At 37.3% G+C, this 21,501-nt stretch overlaps 1 protein-coding gene across 1 annotated transcript; it reads right to left on the bottom strand.

The window, feature by feature from the left end:
- Positions 1-1,192: 1,192 nt before the first annotated feature.
- CTCFL (CCCTC-binding factor like) lies at positions 1,193-20,133 on the bottom strand. The gene is given in 12 exon segments (XM_030533263.1): positions 1,193-3,052; positions 5,249-5,372; positions 6,228-6,410; positions 8,818-8,978; positions 11,354-11,503; positions 12,501-12,621; positions 14,582-14,715; positions 15,199-15,369; positions 17,546-17,780; positions 19,101-19,521; positions 19,523-19,665; positions 20,114-20,133. Coding segments are annotated over 11 exon segments (1,989 nt in total). The 5' UTR covers positions 19,654-19,665; positions 20,114-20,133; the 3' UTR covers positions 1,193-2,894.
- Positions 20,134-21,501: the final 1,368 nt, after the last annotated feature.

The raw sequence follows: 21,501 nt of genomic DNA, 5'->3' as shown, positions 1-21,501 counted from the left end.
TTAAAAACCACATATTTATGCATAGCTTTTTGATCATATACCCTCAAAACTACCATTTTGTAAAATATTTATCATAACCTGACTCAAGATACAAAAAGTACCGAAAAGCCTCCATCCTATAGTTCTTATTCAGACAGAAACACCATTGGTTTCAGTGAAAAGTGGAATTAGATTGAATGGCAAAAGACTACAATTAGGAAAAGACTCTTCATGGAGTCAAAGTACTATCTTTCTATCTTCAAAAGCATACATTACTTTCAATTTATAAATGGCTTAAAATGATGACTACTTTGAGTTCACAAACAAGAGAAAATATCTTTTATTTGAAGCAGTTTGATTTTCTGGTTTAGAGTAAGAAGAAAACCAATTTACTCTGATTCAAAATAAACAGTTTATACACAAAAATGGTCAAATGTTTACACAACATTGTTATGAATTTTAAACAAAGAAACTAATGTTCTGAATTTCAGATGAAGATTGTTAATGTTAGAGCATGCTAAGCAAACAATACCATTCACACTCACAATAGAAACAAAACTATTCTTAAAACCTAGGTCTTGTTAGGTAATTTAAGTAATCAGCATTAACTATTAGCTTATTAGAAACAGGTAAACGTCATCATTAGACAAACTGCCACAGAATATGAACACAGACTATGAATCTGAACAGCCACATAACATTGTTATCATGGAATGTAGGTTAAACAAACTAGCAAGGTTAACTGATTCAAGTACACCGCCTTCCCAATGATTCTAAATTACTTACATTACAAAACTGGATGGGGTATCGCACTGCATTATAAAAGCTGTAGTTACTGTAATAAGTAGTTATATCAGTAGTTGTTTAAGGACTTGATCCTGTCCTGTGGTAGGATGCATCACTCTGTATCTCGTTAACCTGGGTACTCCAGTCTGCAGATGACAAGTGCCTTGGTGAGTTGCTCACCACCATTAACTCCTAGATGTGTGTTGGTGCACAAGAGGGTGACGTTGCTTTCCCACTTTCAATGGTAATTGAGTCTCAGCACATCACAGGATCGGCCTTATTTCAAAGTAGTGTAACTGCTACAAGCTATCTAGTTATACTTGCCATGTAAAGGACAGGATAAAGTTCTTAACATTATATTAATTGAAAATAAACATGCATTTATTAACCTCTTAAAAGTAACAAAAACATGTATGTGTTCTTTCAGATGTGAACATTTAAACTCAGTTAACTTGGAATGCACGGAACACAGAAGAATCTTATTGTTATGGCTACAAAAGCATTGTTAAAAGGATAATTAAAAACCTATAGCACATAATTAGGTCTATGCGCAGAATATAAGTGGGGTATCAGTTTGAATTTACAGTATGTGTAGCTTTATGTTAAAATACTTGCCTGAAAAACATTAGAATTAGGCTATCAGCCAACTAAAGTGAACCAAATTCTGCACTTTTCAGGCAAAACCTTTGCTGAAGGTGATGTTTTGATTGAGTAAAGACAGCAGGATTTGTAACGCTCATAGAAACAATCCAGATATATAAAACATACTCCACATCTGAAAATCAAATGTATGTTAGGGTATTTTTAATTAAAATAAAATTTGTTCATTATGACTTGTCATTAAAACTAGTTTAAAAAAGCATGTTTTCACTGAAAATGCTAGTATATACTTAAAGTATATATCTTATATTTTGAGCATGCTTTCAAATATTAATTGTAAATGAAAGTAAAAATAAGTGAATAATGCAAAAATTAGTTTTGCTCACTGTAACCAACAACAAATCAATCAATCAATGGTACTATTTGCGATTGTCATGAAGACTAAGCAGTAAGACTGGTATAAAAGTGGGGATTCCAACAAATTGGTAAAAAGCTAAAACGACTAGAATTTCATTGCTTTTTACACACAGCATGTTCCATGAACATTGTTAAAATACTTTTCATATTTTTTAAAAACAAGCATATATTATTAAAGGCCTGAACCAAAGTGATTTAAGTCAATGGGAATCTTTCAAATAACCTTTATATGCTTTTGATCAAGTTCCAAGTATAAACCCATTCTTACAGTCATCTGCATGTAGCTACATGCAAGACAGCTCTAGCACAAAGTGGTTATAAAAGTCCTAATAATCAACCAAAAAACAAGGGTCTGATTTTCCTTCCACCCTGCTGTAAATCACAAGTGCCCAAACTGAAATCAATGAAGTTACACCTGTGTAAAACTGGTGTTAAATAGGAGGAGAATTTGACCAAGGCTCACTCAGTTTTGAGGCTTGGTTGTTATGTTATAAAAGAAGTGTCTTTTTTAAAATTAAGAGATTAGAAGTGTACATATTGTAAAGTTAATAATGTTACAATAAACTTACTAACAGGGTACCCAGATGCATATCATGGTTTTCAGATTTATATATATATAAACAGTACTATATTAGGCTAAAATTGTACAGATTTGTTAAGATCTTTAGTGTTCCGAGAGCAGACCTATCTATGTTCTTTGCATCAAAATAATGTTGCCTTTCACAATGTGCTCACCATGAGGTAAATGCAAACAAGCTGAAAGTCACACAGATCTGGATCTGACAGGAGCACAGAGCTACTGTGGAATAAATTTGCTTGAAAACTGTATGTAATTCTGTAACTAAATCTGGAAGAAAAATGAAAATAAATTGAATAAATTAAACTTCCTTCTTTTCCATGGCCTAGTTTTAAAATTTGTTTTTCTTTGATGCTGATGTGAACATGTTAGAATATGTGGCTTTCATGTAACTTTAGCTAACAACTTTTTAGCAACTTTTACAGAAACTAATACCTTCTACAGCTTACTTCCCTTAACATGCTTACAAACTTTGCATTAGTATACAAACTGACATTCTGTACGTTAACAATGGAAATCAGAACTTGTGTTTGTATTATTTGTCCATCATGTTGAGGATCATTTCACAAGTTATTTCTGTTTTCTGCTCCATCGGAGTACTTGTTTCAATTCCATATACGACAGGAACAATCTCACTGGCACAGCATTCAGTGTTCACAAAGGAAACATCTTGGAATGATCCCAGGTCAACAGCTTTGCAGAAAAATTAAACATCATAATTGTCAACTAGAGAAATAATTAAATACTAAATGAATTTACCATTCTGCAGTTTCACTGTAGGGGGAAAAACATTTTCAGTGTCTATAACATCCCACTACATTTTTTATTTTAAAGTCTCCAATTTTGGAGGATGAGTACATTCTGTTATAAATGTCACCTTCCTACCATTAGAATTCTGTTCTCAACTTTGGTGGATCAATTTAGTTGTAATGTGCAATAATCAATGCTATTGAGTAGCACCAATGATTTACTAATCAGCAGAGACCTCAACATTAATTAACTGGAGACTTACATACTTTTCACATCCATGGCAGAATGATGAAGAGGGAATTTCTTTAAAAAAAAAATTAAATTCATTTTTAACAGCAGCAGCAGAGCATGTTATTCATCAGTCAGAAAGACACCACAAATCCATTTTTAAACCTGAGCAAAAGAGTCAAAAGTTCTTGTGATACTATGATCTTTTAATAAGCCAATTATATATCTATATTTTATAGTCAATATTCCAAGTGTGTGTGCAAAACTCTTCCTCTGCCCTTGTTTATCCCTAAATACTAACCACTGAAAAAAGTAATTTGGACCCAGTGCTTTAGCATGTAATATCTGAGAGAGTCAGATAATAGGAAGTAGTTGCATTCTGTCTCTCTAGTACTTGTAGAGAGATTATCTAAATTCCAGCAAACTGAATTTCTCACCCCAAGAGCTGAAGATGCACAAAAATTCTCATAGTCTGTATGTAGCAAACAATGGCAGCAAAAGTCTACACAACATAAGCATTGCAAATACAAAAACCACAAGCAAAGTCTAGGTCTGGGTCTACCCTGGCATTTCTTTTAAAATCTTCAGTCACAACCATTGCAGCCTTACCACTGAAAGGAGTGGAGGGAACACTATTGTAAAACCACCTGCTGATGTTCTACCTTGAGATGTATTCATCAGACTTTGAAAAATTACAACACCACAATTATCATTATGTGAAATGTTATCCCAGTGGCACTGTCCATACAGGGGAGAAAAAAAAATCAGTGTAAACTGCCTCCCAATACATTACATATTGTGTTGCCTACTCATGCTTAGAAAGGGTCAAATAGGACAAGCTTGCAGCGGATCAATGAGCCAGCACCTTTTCATATTGGCTACCATCTTGTACTCCAGAATCTAAGCTTATTTTTTTTTTAAATTACTATATGGCCCTGATGACTGTAAAGATAACCTTCAAAATGTGAACAAATTGTAAACCAACGCAGCGTGATACACTATCTCAGCAGAGGTGCCTGAGCTGCTGGAAGGAGTTCTCTTTGAGAGGTTCTCAGTTTGGTAACTCACTTCCCCACCCTTGATCTGCCATAGCCCAGGTAGCTCTCCAGACATAAAGCAAAGCTCACCTTGACTCCCTCACCCCTTTTGTAAAGGCTGCTGAGGAGAGTGAGAGAAATCCTTCTGTTCATCTTGTGATTTTTAATTTATAGGATAAGCGCCCAAAGTACTGGATGGGAGCCTATAATTGCATTTTAAAAATCAGAAATAACAACAAAACAAATGTGTCCTCCCAAGCATGCAGACAGCCTGAAACAATAACTTTGAGGTGTGAACTGTCTTACTCATCTCAGTGGCATGTTACCTGGGAAGCCCAATTTTGTTCAAAATAGTCATTTTTACTATTTCTCTGATGATCAAACACAAGATAAAGAAGAGGAATTGATCATATTATGAAGACATGTTCCGTTTACTCTAAGCAGCATTCTAGTTTGGCATCACAAATGGGAGGAGCTTGGTTTGTGGTACTCAGGAGTTTTCAATTTGGTCCCTATTGCCTGCTGACCCACACTGATCCGCACAAGAGAACTCTCTGTGGCCTTCATCTTCCTTGATTAAAGAACAGTGCTGCATTTTTGACTATTGCTGGGCAGGGAGACTGCGAGGAAACTTGCATGAGCAGGGGAACAGTGGCTCCAGAACAAATAATTGAGCACTGACTCACACTCAGATGACTGGGCTTTCTGACACACACACAAAAAAGGATGAATGTTTGTTCCAGACACCATGTTAGCACTTAAATTAACTTCACTGTGAAATATTAATTAAATCACAGGAGGAGATTCACAGCTTTTAGCCATATCTGGTTGATTCCAATTTACTTGATTAAATTCTAACTTATTAGCTGATTACCTTCTTGCTTAACATCATGTTTTAGTCTGTCACATCTTTTCTTTTTGCCCTTGCTTCCTTTGCGGCGTGTAACAGATTTTGCTCTCACCAATCCACAGCTTTCAGAATGCTTATGCATATTACTCTGATAGGACAATGAAGCACAGACATATGAATGCAATTATGCATTTTAAATACAAAGACAAACATTTCAAGTTTCTAATATGTAGATTTTAGAAACTAGAAAAAAAGTCAATTAATCGCAATGACTTGCTGCTTATCAAACTTCTGAAGATTGTTCCACTAAAAATTTTTAAATTCCACTTTAAAGGAACATTATAAAAAGACTGGCAGACTTAAAATCAGATCCAGCATCTTTGTTTGATTCATATGTGAATAAAATTGATATTTTATAACTAATTTACAAAGAAGATAGGACCAGATTTTGAAGCTACTATAATCACGAGGCCAAACAACAGTAACACTTCTTGTTGCTAACACAGTATCCTGTGTGCTCAGGGAGTTGGCTGAGATACAAATTCTGCTGGTAGCATATGGTTTTGAAGAATAGGATTATTATTCTCTCATTCACTTTGCTGAACTATTCCTTGTATTTTCTACTTTACATATTTTCTCAGTTTCTTCTATTTGTCTTTTGGTACCTATCTAGGATACTTTCCAGATATTTACATTTGTTTCTTATTTGCCTTTTATTTTCTATCAATAGACTATTTGAACGTTCAATCTTATTAATTCCCAACTTGCACTGTACCAATAAAATTCTGGAAACAAACACCTGGTCTTTTATATAAAGTGGCAAATTGTCAATGTATTAACCCTTTGATGTAAAATCTGGGAAAAGCCTATGCGTGTGTCTGCATCAAGGAGCTAGCAGGAGATTCAGTTCAGCCAGTAGACTGCTTCTTTATAAAAATGAGGTATGTAGTACTTAACTAAAGATATCTCCCCATTGAGATTCCTTAAAAGGGAAGTACCTTACCCAGCGTGAATAGCCCTTGCCACATTTAGGGCATTCATAAACCATTGGTTTAAAATTGGAATCATGGTATTTCCTGAAGTGAACAGTCAGAAGCTGCTTCTGCCGGAAGCATTTGCTGCAACATACACAAGTGAAGGGTTTCTCACCAGTATGTGTACGCTTATGCACAATCAAGTGTCGTTCCTGAAACAAAGAAAACAATGTTTAAAACATAATGAACTTTTTGTGACAAGCAAGAAAACTAGAGTCCAAGGTTGTTGCAGTTTCCTTAATTTGTCTCACAGAGCACAGATACTGAAGAACATGTAGGGTAAAATTCTGCTCCCACTGAAGTCAATGGCAAAACTGTCACTGACTTGAATGGGACCAGGATTTTACCCAATGTGTACCATCACTTGGAGAACAGTGATCCCTGAAATAAAATGTTAGGGGCTGAATACTGATATTTAGTTTGTATTTTCCTAAATTTTTCACTTTACCGGAACATTTAAGAGTGTCAATTATTTTACTGTGCAATCATTTAAAGAATGGTTGGAACAAAACAAACTTTTGCACAAAAATGAGAGAATAAGTTAACTGTTTTGATTTTTTTTTTTAAATGTTATTTCAGGAGTTGGTGGGTTCTTAAGACTTTGTCTCCTACTATCCATTGGAAACTCCACCCCTGCAGAGTTTGCATGACCCCAATGATGCAGTGAGATCGGAATATGGATCCTTGCATGCACCTGGAGACATGCTGAAGGAAATGGAACTCTATAGGGAACAGCCTATGCTAGCACATCAGGGCCTATGTAATTAACAGTGGGAAGGAATGACTAATAGCAACAGTATCAGATAGGGTAGAAAAGATTGCTGCTTGTAGAGAAAGCACACCCGCATACTGCAGCTTCAAAAACCTCTTCAAGATCTAGCTTGCCTCCTGCCCTCTTTTCCCCAGACAAGCGGACAGCTGACTAGATAAGAGAATGCCTGTGCCCTCCTTTCCTCGGACAAGTGGTAACTGGTGAGTTCAGAGGGCTAAGTGGTTTTAATTCAACAGAAATTACTTAAAATTAATAAGATGCTGAAGTTATAAACAACATGTGAAAACCCATATTACTGAGCCCTCTGTATTTTACATTGTTACCCACTTCAAGGGAGCAATGGCAAGATAAAGCTATATATGGTTTTAGTGGGCTTAAAAGCCCAGCCTTAAAAGTTAAATATCCCTTTCTACTACAGAGTATGTTTGTCTGATTGAGTATCCATGCTTTTGATCCGTATTCAGTTATCTTCTCTATTTTAAGTCTCTTCTTGAGTGTGAGAGAATCTTTCTAAAAATCAACACGCAGAACAAGTCACTAAATTTCCAGTGACAGTCCTAAAAGCACTTAGAGCAGGAGTCTCAATGAAAGAATCCAGTGTGTTTTTTATGAGTTCTTTTTAGAAAAACTCATACTACTATAGCACGTTTATTCCTTTGGCTGGTGAAGATTTTAACTGTGCTAATGTATAGTACATACATTGCTAACATAAGGGTAATAATGGAGTTAATAAACTGTTACGAACAAATAAATATTCCATAGAGCACGGCCACATATTTCAGTTTTTAAACTTGATAGATTTCTAAACACAACTTAAGATGATGAAAATTCATCACGTCTGGACTTCACATAATTCTCTAATCAGAGCATCCAAAAATAAAAAAAGTTTCTTTGGATTGAAATATAGTGTAAAATGATTTGTCTAGCGTGTCTGTATCTCTTTAATCACATCATCCAGGAATGAAACAAAGACTACAAGGTTATATATTGGGATGTTTCCCTATGTTACTGATATAGCAAAAAACGTATGAAACATATAGCATGATTTAATTCTTCCATTTTCAGATGCATGAAAGTTCCTTCTAGAATAGGTATTAAATAGAAATATGTAGAAATACATTCTGATAACAAAAAGGTCCACTAAGAAGTTTGTTTTAGCCAAGGCCAGATAAATAGAGCAAAGCTGATTGAGGGTATGAACAAAGCTGTGTAATGAAGTTTCTAAAGAGTTGTCTATATCTGCAAGATATGAGGTACATCTAATCTATTAAAAAATGTAAGTTGTGTAAATCAATTAGGCAAGGAATATAGTATTCTAAGTCAAATTACTTTTTATGAAAATCACCTACTTCAGGAATCCAGTCTTTCCTGACATTTTGTATTGCATGGCTTCCAAGCTACTTTTATAACATATTGTTATTTGTTTTATATAAATGCCAGTTCCGACTGAAAAAAACTTTATTCTGTACATGTTGAATACTGCAAATAAGATGCAAATACCATGTTTTGTTATCACAATGGCAGTGAAAATAACTGCTCTTATTTTCTACTTTTGAACAGATCATGTCTGAATGATTTTTCATATACAAATAGTTTAAGATTTTTTTGCATTACTAATTTATCATTCATTCATAAACCAGTTATCTTGCAAATAAATATAAACACAGAATTTTAGTTAGAATGTGGTAACAAATAACTATGATCAAAGCAAATATAACCCCAAAGCCAAGCCTACCCCACAGAAATATCAACTGAATAAGCAATCACACTCCAATTAATGTAAATACCTGCTTGCATGCATAACTGCATTGATCACATTTGAATCGCTTTTCATTTCTGTGAGTTTTCTTGTGCTGAATAAGAGCATAGCGCTCATGAAAGAGAGCTTCACAATAACAGCACTTCGTCGCTACGGTCAGGTAGGAATGCAAATTACGCAAGTGGACACCTAAAACAGTTTTAAAGATCATTACATTGAAAAGTTGTGGTAGCTGAAGATGGATTTTTGGATGTCTATAGCTTCAGACAAAAGGCTAGTCTGTGAATAGTCCTGAACAGATGTACGCGGCAGGGGGGGGAAGAAAGCTAACAAGGAACCTTCCTGGCCCTTACTACCTCTGTACAGGAGCCAAAAAACAGTCTACTGGCACCACCTATGAGGAACAGCACAAAGGACCAGATTTTCAAAAGGTGTTTAGGCGCTTAGTGGGATTTTCAGAAGGACCTAAGCAGTTTAGGTACCTACCTCCCATTGAAATCATTCTGCATCTTTAGGCACTTAAGTACCTTTGACAATCTGGCCCAAAATGATATTTACCGTATTGTAATATGGAACCGGCAGTATACGTAGACTTGTTGACAATCAATAGGTGCTTGTTAGGTGATATTCTTTGAACAAAGACAAATTCCATAAGTAAGCACCCTACCGTATTCATACCTTTGAAATCAATTAAATATTTATTCATAATTTGAGTTAGGCCTTTAGTGGGTTTTCCAAATGTGCCTAGGTGCCTGTCTTTATCTGCCTAAATACCTTTAAAAATGTAGCCCTTAATGTCTCAACCCACCTCATTCAAGCACTGGGAGCCCACTATGATAACTTATTTAATCAAATACACACACACTTGTGATGAAGGCATGAGCCTTTGTACAAGCTGAAAAATATCCAGTATTGACCCCAATCGTAACTTTTGGATATTCAGCACTTTTGAAAATCAGGTTGGCACTTAAATAGATACTTAAGACCCTAACTTTAGGCTCCTAGGCCTCATCCAGACTAGGGGAGGAAAATCGATCTTAGATACGCAACTTCAGCTACGTGAATAACGTAGCTGAAGTTGAATATCTAAGATCGAATTACTCACCCGTCCAGACGGCGCGGGATCGATGTCCACGGCTCTCCGTGTCGATTCCGGAACTCCGTTCGGGTTGATGGAGTTCCGGAATCGATGTAAGCGCGCTCGGGGATCGATATATCGCGTCTAGACTAGACGTGATATATCGATCCCCGAGCAATCGATTTTAACCCGCCGATACGGCGGGGTAGTTTGGACGTGGGCCTAGTTTGAAAATCTTGGCTTTTGTGTATAAATTTGTTTGGAACCTGTCAGTTATATTGACTCAATTATAACAAATAGGTTGTATTTCTAATACTGTGGCTTGTTAATGGAAATCTGGTTTCTATGAGGTCTTCATATTACTTAAACACATCAATTTACAAGTGAACTATATGGATACTGATAATTTTATTGGTATGCAAATGAAGTATTGTTTCATATACAGAGTTAGTATAATCATAATTTTCTTGGAAACTCATGTGGGTTTGTATTTCCAATATAGTGGTTTGTATAACTGAAAATTTAATCTGCATATATCCAGCTTTCATTTATGATATTTTAAGCATAAATTTGCATATACACCAGTACTGTAGAGGTATTACTTGCAGGTGAGAAAAAAATCCATGAGTTGTATAAAGAATTTAGGTATCTACATCAGAATATAGTGGTTTGCTTTCTGCTCGATGGGAAGAGACCCAAAGAGTTAAAGGTCATTTCTATTTATTGTACACCATCATCTGTCATGTCACATGAAACTTATAGAACCTGAAAATAGATCTGCTACAACTGCTTAATGGAATTTAGAAGTTATATAGTACAAATATCACCTGTTAAGCATATATGAAAGCAAGATTAAAAGTTAATATACACTTTATGAATTGATTATGAATGCGATTCCTTGTACTCTTTGAAGTCTCATTAATGAAATGCTCCAAAATTCACAAGTAAAGTTAAAGAGACAGTCAAGGACAAATACAAAAAGGTACAAGCAGATCTTATATATTCAAGGATATCAGTATATTAAAAACATTCAATATATTTCTAGCTCCTCAGATTTCTGGTCTGACACCCACTTTTATTTCATGCTTGGGCTGAGGCTGGAACAGAATCTGGAAACTGTGACAGTCCTATCAAGATCTGCTCCTTCTGCCACACTGAGTCTCCACTCTGTGCAGTAGAGAATCTATGGCCTAGATTTTTGTTACGGCTGTCACTCCGGAAAATGGATATTACTAAATACCCGTGGCATTAGGAAAATCTTGGAAATGTTAACTTGAAGTGGAGCACTATAACTGTACCAATCTATGGCAACCACAAGATGGCACCACATCCCCTCATCACGAGAAATCCATGAATACTTTTTCCCAAGGAATACTTTAATGATAAACATAAGTCAATGAACATTTTTATAGCCTATGATCAGTAAGAAAAGATACCAAATTCCCTATGCATTTGCATTCCATTTTTTACTTAAATCCAAACTCACCCAAATCACTTTTTCTTGCAATAAATGTATTACAATGTGGACACTGGTATCTGGGCACATTTTCACTATGCTTCTGTAATATATGGATTTTCATGGTACCACTTTGCGTGAATCTGGCCTGACAAACATAACATTCATAGGGTTTTTCTCCTATGAAAAAAGCATGAGAAGTTAGATAACATATGCTCAGCAGCTCTACATATATATTTGATACGAACACATCTTTTCCATGGACATCTATGGCCCTCATGCTGCACTGTGATCGACCAGCACGAACCTCTGTGCCCGAACAGAAACTCATTAACTGTAGGAAAACTGCATGACGTCTGCAGGGATCAGCTGTAAGCTAGTGTGGATCTCAATGCAGGATTTTAGCCTACAGAAGTTGTGAGCAGAACTAATGACAGTACAAAAATATTAATTAGTTTGTTCTTTTTTTCTGCTGTGTTTAATGTAGGAAAATACACAATTGCTAACACTGAATTGGGCTAAATTCCATTCTCAAGCAAACTTTGTAATCTGTTTGTCTTCACTGGGATTCCATAAGGAAATAGGAGAGCACATCAGGAACAAATTACTTTTGTTATTTTGCCATAAATATTAAAATAGTGCAAATTATAATTACAGGATTTGCAGTTACTCATTTGCCAAAATAATTTACATGAAGGGAGTGTATTTTTAGGAAACAGATGTGCCACAGTCATGCCTACATGCCTATATTACATTGCCTTTTTTTTTTTTTTAAACCCTCCCTGACTGTCAGACACATGCTATGTAAAATTAACCAGGCCTGAAACAAAACTGAAAATTGGACCACAGAAAACAAAAGCACACAAGTGAAGATGCTGAACGTTTTATTTCATATTGGTAAATGTCAGTTTAAACAAAATGAACACAATTAAAAATTTTTCATAATCTGATAGACCACATTTTCAAAAATAGTTTTAAAAACAGACCCAACAATTTTACATGAACATTTTTCCATGTATGTTCTTGTGACACACAAAACATAAGTGAAAAAACTGTGTGTAAAACTGCAGCAGCAATTTCAGAGGCTGGATTGAGGCCAGTTTAAAAAAAATATAGTCCTACAGATTTACCAAAACTGTAAAATATATGTATTAACCATTACATTAGTAAATCTTACCTGAATGAGTTACCATATGTCTTTTCAGCTTATAGGTATCTTTGCTAGCATAACTACAGAGGTAACAGTTATAAGGACGTTCTCCTGTGTGTGAACGAATATGACGCTTCAATTTGCTTGCCTAGTGTAAAAGTCAAAAATGTATTCAATACCACCCATATTAAAGGAACACGGTCAACTTAAAATCTAACCCATTTTACAAATGTAGCAATTTCAAGTTCTAGACCAGTCATTAAAACACTCTTTCAATTTTAGTGGATTTGCAATCACAATTTTTAGAGGTATTTTTAACATTCCTCCCCTATATGGAACATTGAAGACCCACATAAACAAAAGGGAAACTGACTATGCAGGGGGAAACAGTGAAACTGGTCCTGCGTACACTTCCATCATATGCACAAAGGCTAGGATTTTCAAAGCAGCCTAATGAGGGCACCTATTTCCCTTAGGCAGCTGTGAAAATACCAGCCAAAGAAAAACTGAAAATACAGAGAAAAAATGGAAAGGCCAATACTAAGTAACATATTTGCTCATCACATTGGTTTCAATCTGGAAAAGATATACATGCTTAATTTAACCCATGAATAGCCCCACTCAAAGTCACTACTCAAGTAAAAATCATGGATGTGCTTAAGTGTGTGCTGCATCAAATCCTAACTGCATAGCAATAACTATCTAAGAGCTTCTTCAGCACTCACTCAAGCAAAACTCTCAGAAACTCCAATGGGAGGTTTACAATAGGAAAAAGTGATTAATAGGAACCTTACTTAAAAAAAAAAGTACAGAGTATATTTAATATTTTTAAAAGTCATTTCAATTTAGATTTAAATACTATTCAAAATCTACCAGTACAATGCATGTGGAGAATTAAGGGACCATATTTTGAAAAGAAGAACGGGCAAGGTCTGTACACAGCTGTAAATCGGGCACAGTATGTCAGGCACTTAAGCATCTAGTCATTTAACAATGTAACTGCAATAGTAGTGGACACAAATGTAGGTGCATGATTGAATGCTTACTATTCCATGTGAACCTCTGGCAATTTCTAGTTTTTATTTTATTTCACCCAAAATTACAATATAGATGCCAATACCACAAAAACTAAGCAAGTGTTTTATACATTAGCAGTAACAAATGATTAAAACAAGCCTACTCATGTGCATAAAGTTAATCAAGTGCCTGTTTGTAGGATCAGGGTCACTGCAAATACATCACGTAGCAGCCATTTTACTGTTGGATAATAACTAGAAAAAATATTAGAACAAAATGTATTTGTTGGCTTGTTTTCAAAAAAGGGTTAGATAAACACAGAAAATGTTAACTTAAAAAGTACAAGAGCTCACTCAGAAGAATGAGTGCAGACAAAATAAGGAAGTGATGATTCTGAATAAATATCTTTTTTTGGAAAGGCTTCTTCATAAATAATGAAATTCATCCTCTACTTCTGAAAGTTTTATTAATTGGGCTCTGTGAAGGCACCTGGAGGTGGAGGAATGGAACTCACTCCCTCAGTGTTTGGCCGGATCCTCGGGCTGAAAACTCAACCTTTTGTGGCAACTACACAAGTTTATGGGCCATTGAATCTGGAGATCCAGTATCTCCCTCTGCTTACACATGCCCCTGTGGCAATGTCCATGCCAGTCTATGGGATCAGTGCAGACCCCTCCTTTGTGGTGTGAAGGGACTATAGCTACTATCTGTGCAGCCACCCCTCTTCTGCAGAGGGAAGTAATGGGGTTAAAATGGTGGAAAAAGCAATACACAAGGCCTTTGCACTAAGGAGAATCTCACCAACCCAACCAAGTTGTCCAGTGTCAATACTGTAGCTTAACTTATGCAGCTACATACGTCATTTACTGACCTGTGTATCTGCTATGGTTAATGAGTTTTGTAAAACTAAGGTCAATAAAGACAATATGAAGGTGCACCATTAGGTCCCAATCCTTCAAGCACTTGTGCTCATAAGTAATTTTATGCATTTATGTAAAAACCTACTGAACTCACAGCATATCAGGCCTTTGTATTTGAAAACATACATCCTCTCCCCCCCCAAAGAAGAGACTCAGTAGTACTGCACTTACTTCTACACTAGAATATTTACACATTGAGCACTTAAAGGGTTTTTCTAGAGTGTGCTTATATCGCCTGTGTCGTGCAAGCTCACCACTGGTCACAAATGCCATCTCACAGTCACTGCACTTATACGGTCTGGTCCCTGTAAGAACATATTATTTAGAATTTTTTAAAAAGGCATATCTGTGTAACTTCTCAGTAGCAAATAAGCATTTACACATTAATGAAAATAGTTTTAATATCAAAATGGATATGAAATTTTTTGAAGATTCAAATATTTTAAAACTATAAATGTATTACGAATGCAAAGTTTATGTATTACATTCCTAATATTTTAAAATATTAGGAAGAAAAAAGCCCACAGACATTGAAGGAGACAGACCAGATCATGAGCACAGGAATTCGATATTTTAATTCATTTTACCTTGAGGATGGATCTGTTGAATATTTTTTATATATATAAAAACCACTAAAGCCATGTCGTGTCACCACTCTACATAACGGAACTCCCAATAAAATCAATGTTTTGAATGCAGATTGATGGCAGAAGACAAGATCATTTCAAAGACACTTAAATCTGGCAGACACCAAGTAAAAGGAGAACGTTCTTACATATTAAGTATACCTGTATGTGTATTCACATGGTTACGCAGGAGAGTAACTGTACGGAAAGCCTTAAGGCAGAGATGACACACATGGGGTTTTTCATCAGAATGGGTCTTCATGTGCCGATTAAGACTTGACATTCTAAGAGAGGTGAATGCGCACAGATCACAATGGAAGATCATCTTTTTCCCTATGAGAATATAGACATATTTAGGACACACGAACCACAAAACAATTATTTGACTTAAAGAATAGTGCCAATTTCCTAACTAAACCTCCTAGATTAAGTAGTAATACTTTTCACTTCTGCAGTGTCTTTCATAAAAGTACCTCAAAGTGCTTTCCAAAAATTAAGCCTGTCAGAAAGGTATTATAATACCTATTATAAAAAGAGTTTAAAGTGATTCATCCAAAACCATATACTGAGTTAGTGGTACAGTTGGGAACAAAATCCAAGAGGCACGATTCCTAGTCTAACTCACACCAATGGATAATCCTCCCTCCCTTGAGAGTATCTCTAACATTTAGCTCATCTAGATGCTTATATCCTGTGGAGTATGCCTCTGATGTCAGTTTCATTAACTAGTGAGACAATCTCCTATACTTACACAAAAGCCTAGAAATGGCAGATTAATTATGAAATTCTCCACATATTCAGAGGCTTGAAAATACTAAGTATAGACAAAAAAATTATTATAGTTTAAAGCCTCTTAATCTATTGCCTGAACTTCAAGAATGCAAATGCAGCAGAATGTTAGTTTCTTAGGCAGTCAAAAAGAACTATACTCCATGCTGATTATACAACACCTGGAAACTCACATAACAGAAGTAATGAATTTCTTTAGAAAATAAACTGAGGAAATTTGGAACATTTTCAGCTTTCAAGCAGATTCATAGTTGCCAAATGGCACGTAGTGTAATATTTGGACAGCATTCCTGGAACCATTATCTCAGGTCTGGGTCAAGCTGATTCTTTACGATAGCCATTCATGTTGCAGCCAACAAATATTTCTAGAGAATTCATGTGCCTGTATCAGGGCATGCAGCTAGTAGTATACTTCAATGAATAACAAACAAAAGTACTTTATCATTATTTTATCAGTTCATATCCACACAAAAAACTGCATCTTGGAACCACCCATGGGCTCCTCCAAACTTCCTGCAAATCGTATAAGTTTGGCCACAGGGAGGCATTGTCTAGCATAGCTAGTAAGAGCCATCAAATCAGGGTTCAACATTATTAAGCACATCAGACAAAAAACCTGCCTCACCAGCAAAGTAGAAACTTTGCTTCTTAGGCAACTTTATCTGTCTGCCCACCTCAATCTCCTGCACCCTATATTGCCTCTGCTGCTGCTAAAAGTTTTTGCCTGCAAACCTCCCCTTCCTTCTGCCTTCTGTTAAGGACTGAGACATGGTGGCAGAGGGCACATGAAGTTTGTCACTGTTACAGAGACTGCTTCTCCACCTGGCAAACTCTTATGTCTCACTAGCAGAAACTCTGCTCTGGCAAACCTTACTAGGACTCAAGTTGAACTGGAACTCCCACTATCACAAAGAAAGCTGAAAATGAAGACAAACTTGAGAGCAGACTGGAGGCACAGAGGCAGCTAGGAAGAGGGGCTGGTACAGTAGCAGTGGAACTAGATGGGTCAAGCAGGATACACAAGGACAGGGAAGCCAAGATTCACAGGGCAAATCAAGAAGGGAGCCTCAGAGAATGGGAGTTATCTATGAAGATCCGAAGCTTCACCAGCTTCCTTAGCAAAACAAAACAAAAAACCCACCACGGATGAGTTATAACAAACAGCTCTTTTGTATTTTCCTCCACCATGAATTACCCTATTCTGAGCTTATACTTGATAAAGCACTCGGTGCAATTATAAATTGAGTTTTTCTCACCTTTGAGTTTGTCATAATATAGGAGACTGAAAAAGTTATAATCTAAGGATTTCAGAAGACAATAATTTTAAATATTAAAATTACCAAGAAGGTTCTAAAGAGTACAAATCTTAGAATGATTTTACAAATCTTCATGTTTAATTATTAAGCATTTACACTCAACATTAAGTGGAAAACCCAATGGAAACTTAGCTATGGAGTCAGGTTTCAAATCCTCCAAGTTACTCGAAGTGCAGATGATTGAGGCAGTAATCTGAAGAATTTCTTTGTTGAAACTTTTCAGTGACATTACATCGATTAAAAAATCCTTATCAGGTAAGGTCAGAAAGGGTTATTCATTCTTCCAAATTTCAGTAGTGGTTCTAACCTTAACTTACTCTAAACATAAAGAATGGAAGTTACTTTCAGGACTTCAATCGGTTTTCTAAATATGAGCTACAAATACTGTATAGTCAACTTTTTACCTTTTTTCCTATGCTGTGTGTTTTTTTGAGTTTCTAGAGCATCAGTGTTTTTTATAACTGCTTGTTCTTCTTGCTCTTTGTGTTCACAGTGTGACGTTGACATATCATCTTTGGCTTTACAGCTCAAGATCTTTGCTTTCTCAGCAGTGAAAATGTCCTTTTCTCTTCCCTCTTCATTTGGAGGCAGTTGCTGGACCTTACCTTCAACTGCATGTAGATCTTTACTTCTATCAATCTAGTTTAAAAAATAAAAAACAAACAGTTTTGCACTTCATCAAGAAAAAAAAATAGTCTTAGTACAATCATGCCTGTGGCAAAACAGCAGAGGCTATCTGTACCAGCAAGCAGAATACAATAAACTACCCATCAATTAATTCTCATTTACAGCTAATTATTTGGTACATAATCTGCAGGGATTTTGATTTGGGACCTACTGAATCAATGAGCTTTGACATATACTTCAACAGGAATAGGACCAGACTTTGGGGGACACAGTTTTCAAGCACCTACAATTGGGGCCCAATTTTCAAAAAAGGCCATTTAGGCATCTAAATTGAGTGGGCAGATTTTCAACTCAGTGTTAATCGGTGGAAGCTGAGCACTTCTGAAAAATTAACAGATTCATGTAAGGTTCCTAAATGGGAGCTATGAGCGCTGGGCAATTTTCAAAACCTGGCCCTGAATCTTTACAGATTTAAACAAATTTTAGACCTTCTTTTTGAGACTATAACAATGAGGCTATAAAAGTTTATATTTTCAACTTCTTTTGACAGCATTTTTCATATAATTTCTAGGACTCTACATTTTAAGAAAAAACAAGGAAAATAGATGTAATTTTTATAAATTATATTTTTGTAAAATTAATATAGATTTATGCAGTATATTTGTAAACATTCTGTATAATTCCAAATCATGCGGTAGTTACTAAGGTATTGTAATTGAATTTTTGTTAACTAAATAGGTTTTAATAAATCAGTGTGATCATTACTACTCCCGAGACTACAAAATATAATGCATCATCTCTTGAAAGGGACAATGTCTAGTATTTTAGGCCCAACATTCAAGTTTTGTAGCAAAATTTACAAAGCCAAATATTTATAGCAATACTAGCGTTTTCATGAACTTTCCAATAGTTTGTTCTAAGTGAAAAACTAGTTATATCTGGCATTAAACATTCCAACTTTCACACCCAAACACTACAGTATTATACTGATGTGTGAGACTCAGGAAAGAAGCCTACCAGTGTACTTATGAACATCTGAGTCAACTGAAATGCAAATAATGCAGAAATGAGAAAAATAATTAAAAAAGTATTTTAGTTTTAACAAACTATCAGTAATGTATTAGGAAAGATTGCTTTTTAATAATATAGGCTGAGATTTAAAAAAAATCGCTTAAAGGATTTATATGTCTAATCCCTTCATTTAAAAAGTCACAGCCATGATTTTTATTTTCATTTATATTTTTTAAAACCAGATTTTAGTTTTAAGTCTACCAATATAACACTACAGACCAAAGGTTACCATCTCATCATCTTCATTGATGATATCTCTACCTTAATCAGTAGCATTCCTGGGGGTTTATCCAATGACAGGTTTTCTTCATCTTTTGTCTGTACTTTTTCTTGCAAAACATTAATCTGCATCACCTCCACGTCATGAAATGTATAAACACCATCCTGTATACTTATTGCTACACCTGTGGGTAGATTCTGCTGAGCACCTACTCCCTGTTGCACTACTACCAAGGGCTGCAAGACACTTGCACCTCGTTGCACCACCATGTGCACCCCACTCTGCGTCTGAATATTCAACTGACTGACCCCCTGGAGCTCATCTTCTCCTTCCTTCAAATGCACCGTTTGCAGCATTATCAAATGTTTTTCACCCTGTACTGGAGATGGGGACAACTCCAGGTTTCCTCCTTCTTCCAGCTGCTTGGCTAGAGGGACTCCATTTAGGCCTTCAGCATCGGGTCACAGATGCTGTTTCTTCTTTCACCCAGGATATCTTGCCCCCTCCATCATCTTCTCTTGCCTTGTCCCAGGTTCTTTCAGCACCTTTTATTTTTGTGAAGGGCTCAGGCAGGGCTGAGTCCTGAGAAGCCATCACCAAGTGAACCTGTCCCAAGAGACAGCAAAGAAAGCTACTAAGGCTCCTCATCGCCCTTATATTAAGCTCACACCAACTCCACATGCTGCCCTGTGCTGCACCACTTCCACTCCCTAATAACTCCCACACCCAGAACCTTCTCAGCTAACACCCTGGTCACCCAAAACCGACCGCCACTAGCCACATCCTGGGAAAATGGTCCCCAGGACCCTTCCAACGCTGGCCTTTCCCCATTAAACCCTAGTAAACACCACCATGGCACCCCTCAAGCACCTATCCCCAAATCCCCCCGATATGGGCTACCCTCCAGCAAACCTACCTCCTGCTCTCCCCCGCAGCTCCCCCACCAACCACCTCTGCACCCCACCCTAGTGACCCGGCTCCTCCCGCCCCCATAATGCCCCTAAAGCGCCACTAGCCCCCGGGCAGCCCCCGCCCCGCCGCTTCCAGCCCCGACCTCCAGGGGCAGCCGCCGCCGCCGCCCTTTCCCCGGCCCCGCGCTCCCCCCAGCGGCCGGCCCGGCGCGCTCCGCAAAGAGCGGGAGTGCGGCCGGGGCACGTGACTGCGGGCCGGCAGCGAAGCGGGCTCCGAGTCCCGCGGGGGGAGGGGCACAGGGACCCACCCCTCCCGCCTGCAAGGGTTAACCGTGAAGTACCTCACTCCTTCCCCCACTGCAGGGAGACGTGGGACCTCCACTGCCCTGGGATCCCCACTCCCTCCCCCAGCAGCGGGGACTGAGGTCTGAGCTCCCTTTCCCCAGCTGGAAACCAGCCCCTTCCACTTCATTTCCATCACACCGCATCACAAGCGGGAAGATGGAAAAAGCCCAGTGCTAGAGCCCCGCGCTCCCCACCCCCTGCAATGTACTGCCAGGGTAGGGAGGAGAGCCTGACCTTGCCAGGCTGTCACTTGCAATCTGACCAGGAGGAGAAAGGCCTTGTGTCACTATAGCCTTCATGAGCTAGGCAGACACAAAACCGTACACAGAAAAGAGAGTTAAAATGTCTTTCAATTTCCAGAGACGGTACAAGTCAGGACCTTCAAGATGCTGACTGAATAGTTAGAGCCCTGCAAATCCATGGATATTCGCTTTGTATCTGCAGCTATTTGCAGATCTGATGCGGATACACGTTTTGTATCAGTACAGGGCTCTATGAATAGGAACCACCTCTTCACCCTGTTAATGAAGGCTAACAGTCTGCAACTCTATCCCAGTGCATGAGCCCTGGGGACCACATGGCTATTGCTGCATGGTCAGAGCCCAAGTTTCCATTTTCCACTTTTATGCAACCATAGCAAGTTTCTGTGACTAGACAGTAAAATCTCTCATAAAAACTTGAAAATATTTAAAAGCAGCAAAGAAGTCCTGCATGCATCCGACGAAATGCGTATTCACCCACGGAAACCCCCCAGCTCCAAAACGTCTGTTAGGCTATAAGGTGCCACAGGATTCTTTGCTGCTTTTACAGATCCAGACTAACACGGCTACCCCTCTGATACAAAAATATTTAGAAATATTTCCCCTAACTGAGTCATAAAGAGAGATTTCTGAGTGTTTGTTTAATGTTCTTAACATGTGCTTCGCGTGGTGAGAGTCAATGGAACAGCACTCAGTTGGCCTTCCACTTTCAAACTAACGTATTTACATGCTTCTTATGGAAACACTCAGCCTAGATATTATGGCCAGTTGAGTGTTATTCAAGAGATAGTTGACTGCCAGTAGTGTATCATCTCTTACCATCAAAGCTTAAGTATTTACAAAAATGATTAAAGAGCTATAAGCATCATTACACCGTATTGTAGTTCAGGATTGGTTATTCAACCAGGGAACAACAATTTATGTTC

Source organism: Gopherus evgoodei, chromosome 14 (assembly GCF_007399415.2).
Source record: "Gopherus evgoodei ecotype Sinaloan lineage chromosome 14, rGopEvg1_v1.p, whole genome shotgun sequence".
NCBI classification, from domain to species: Eukaryota; Metazoa; Chordata; order Testudines; family Testudinidae; genus Gopherus; species Gopherus evgoodei.
The sequence above is the reverse complement of the archived record's forward strand: the minus strand, read 5'-3'. Positions and strand labels throughout refer to the sequence as shown.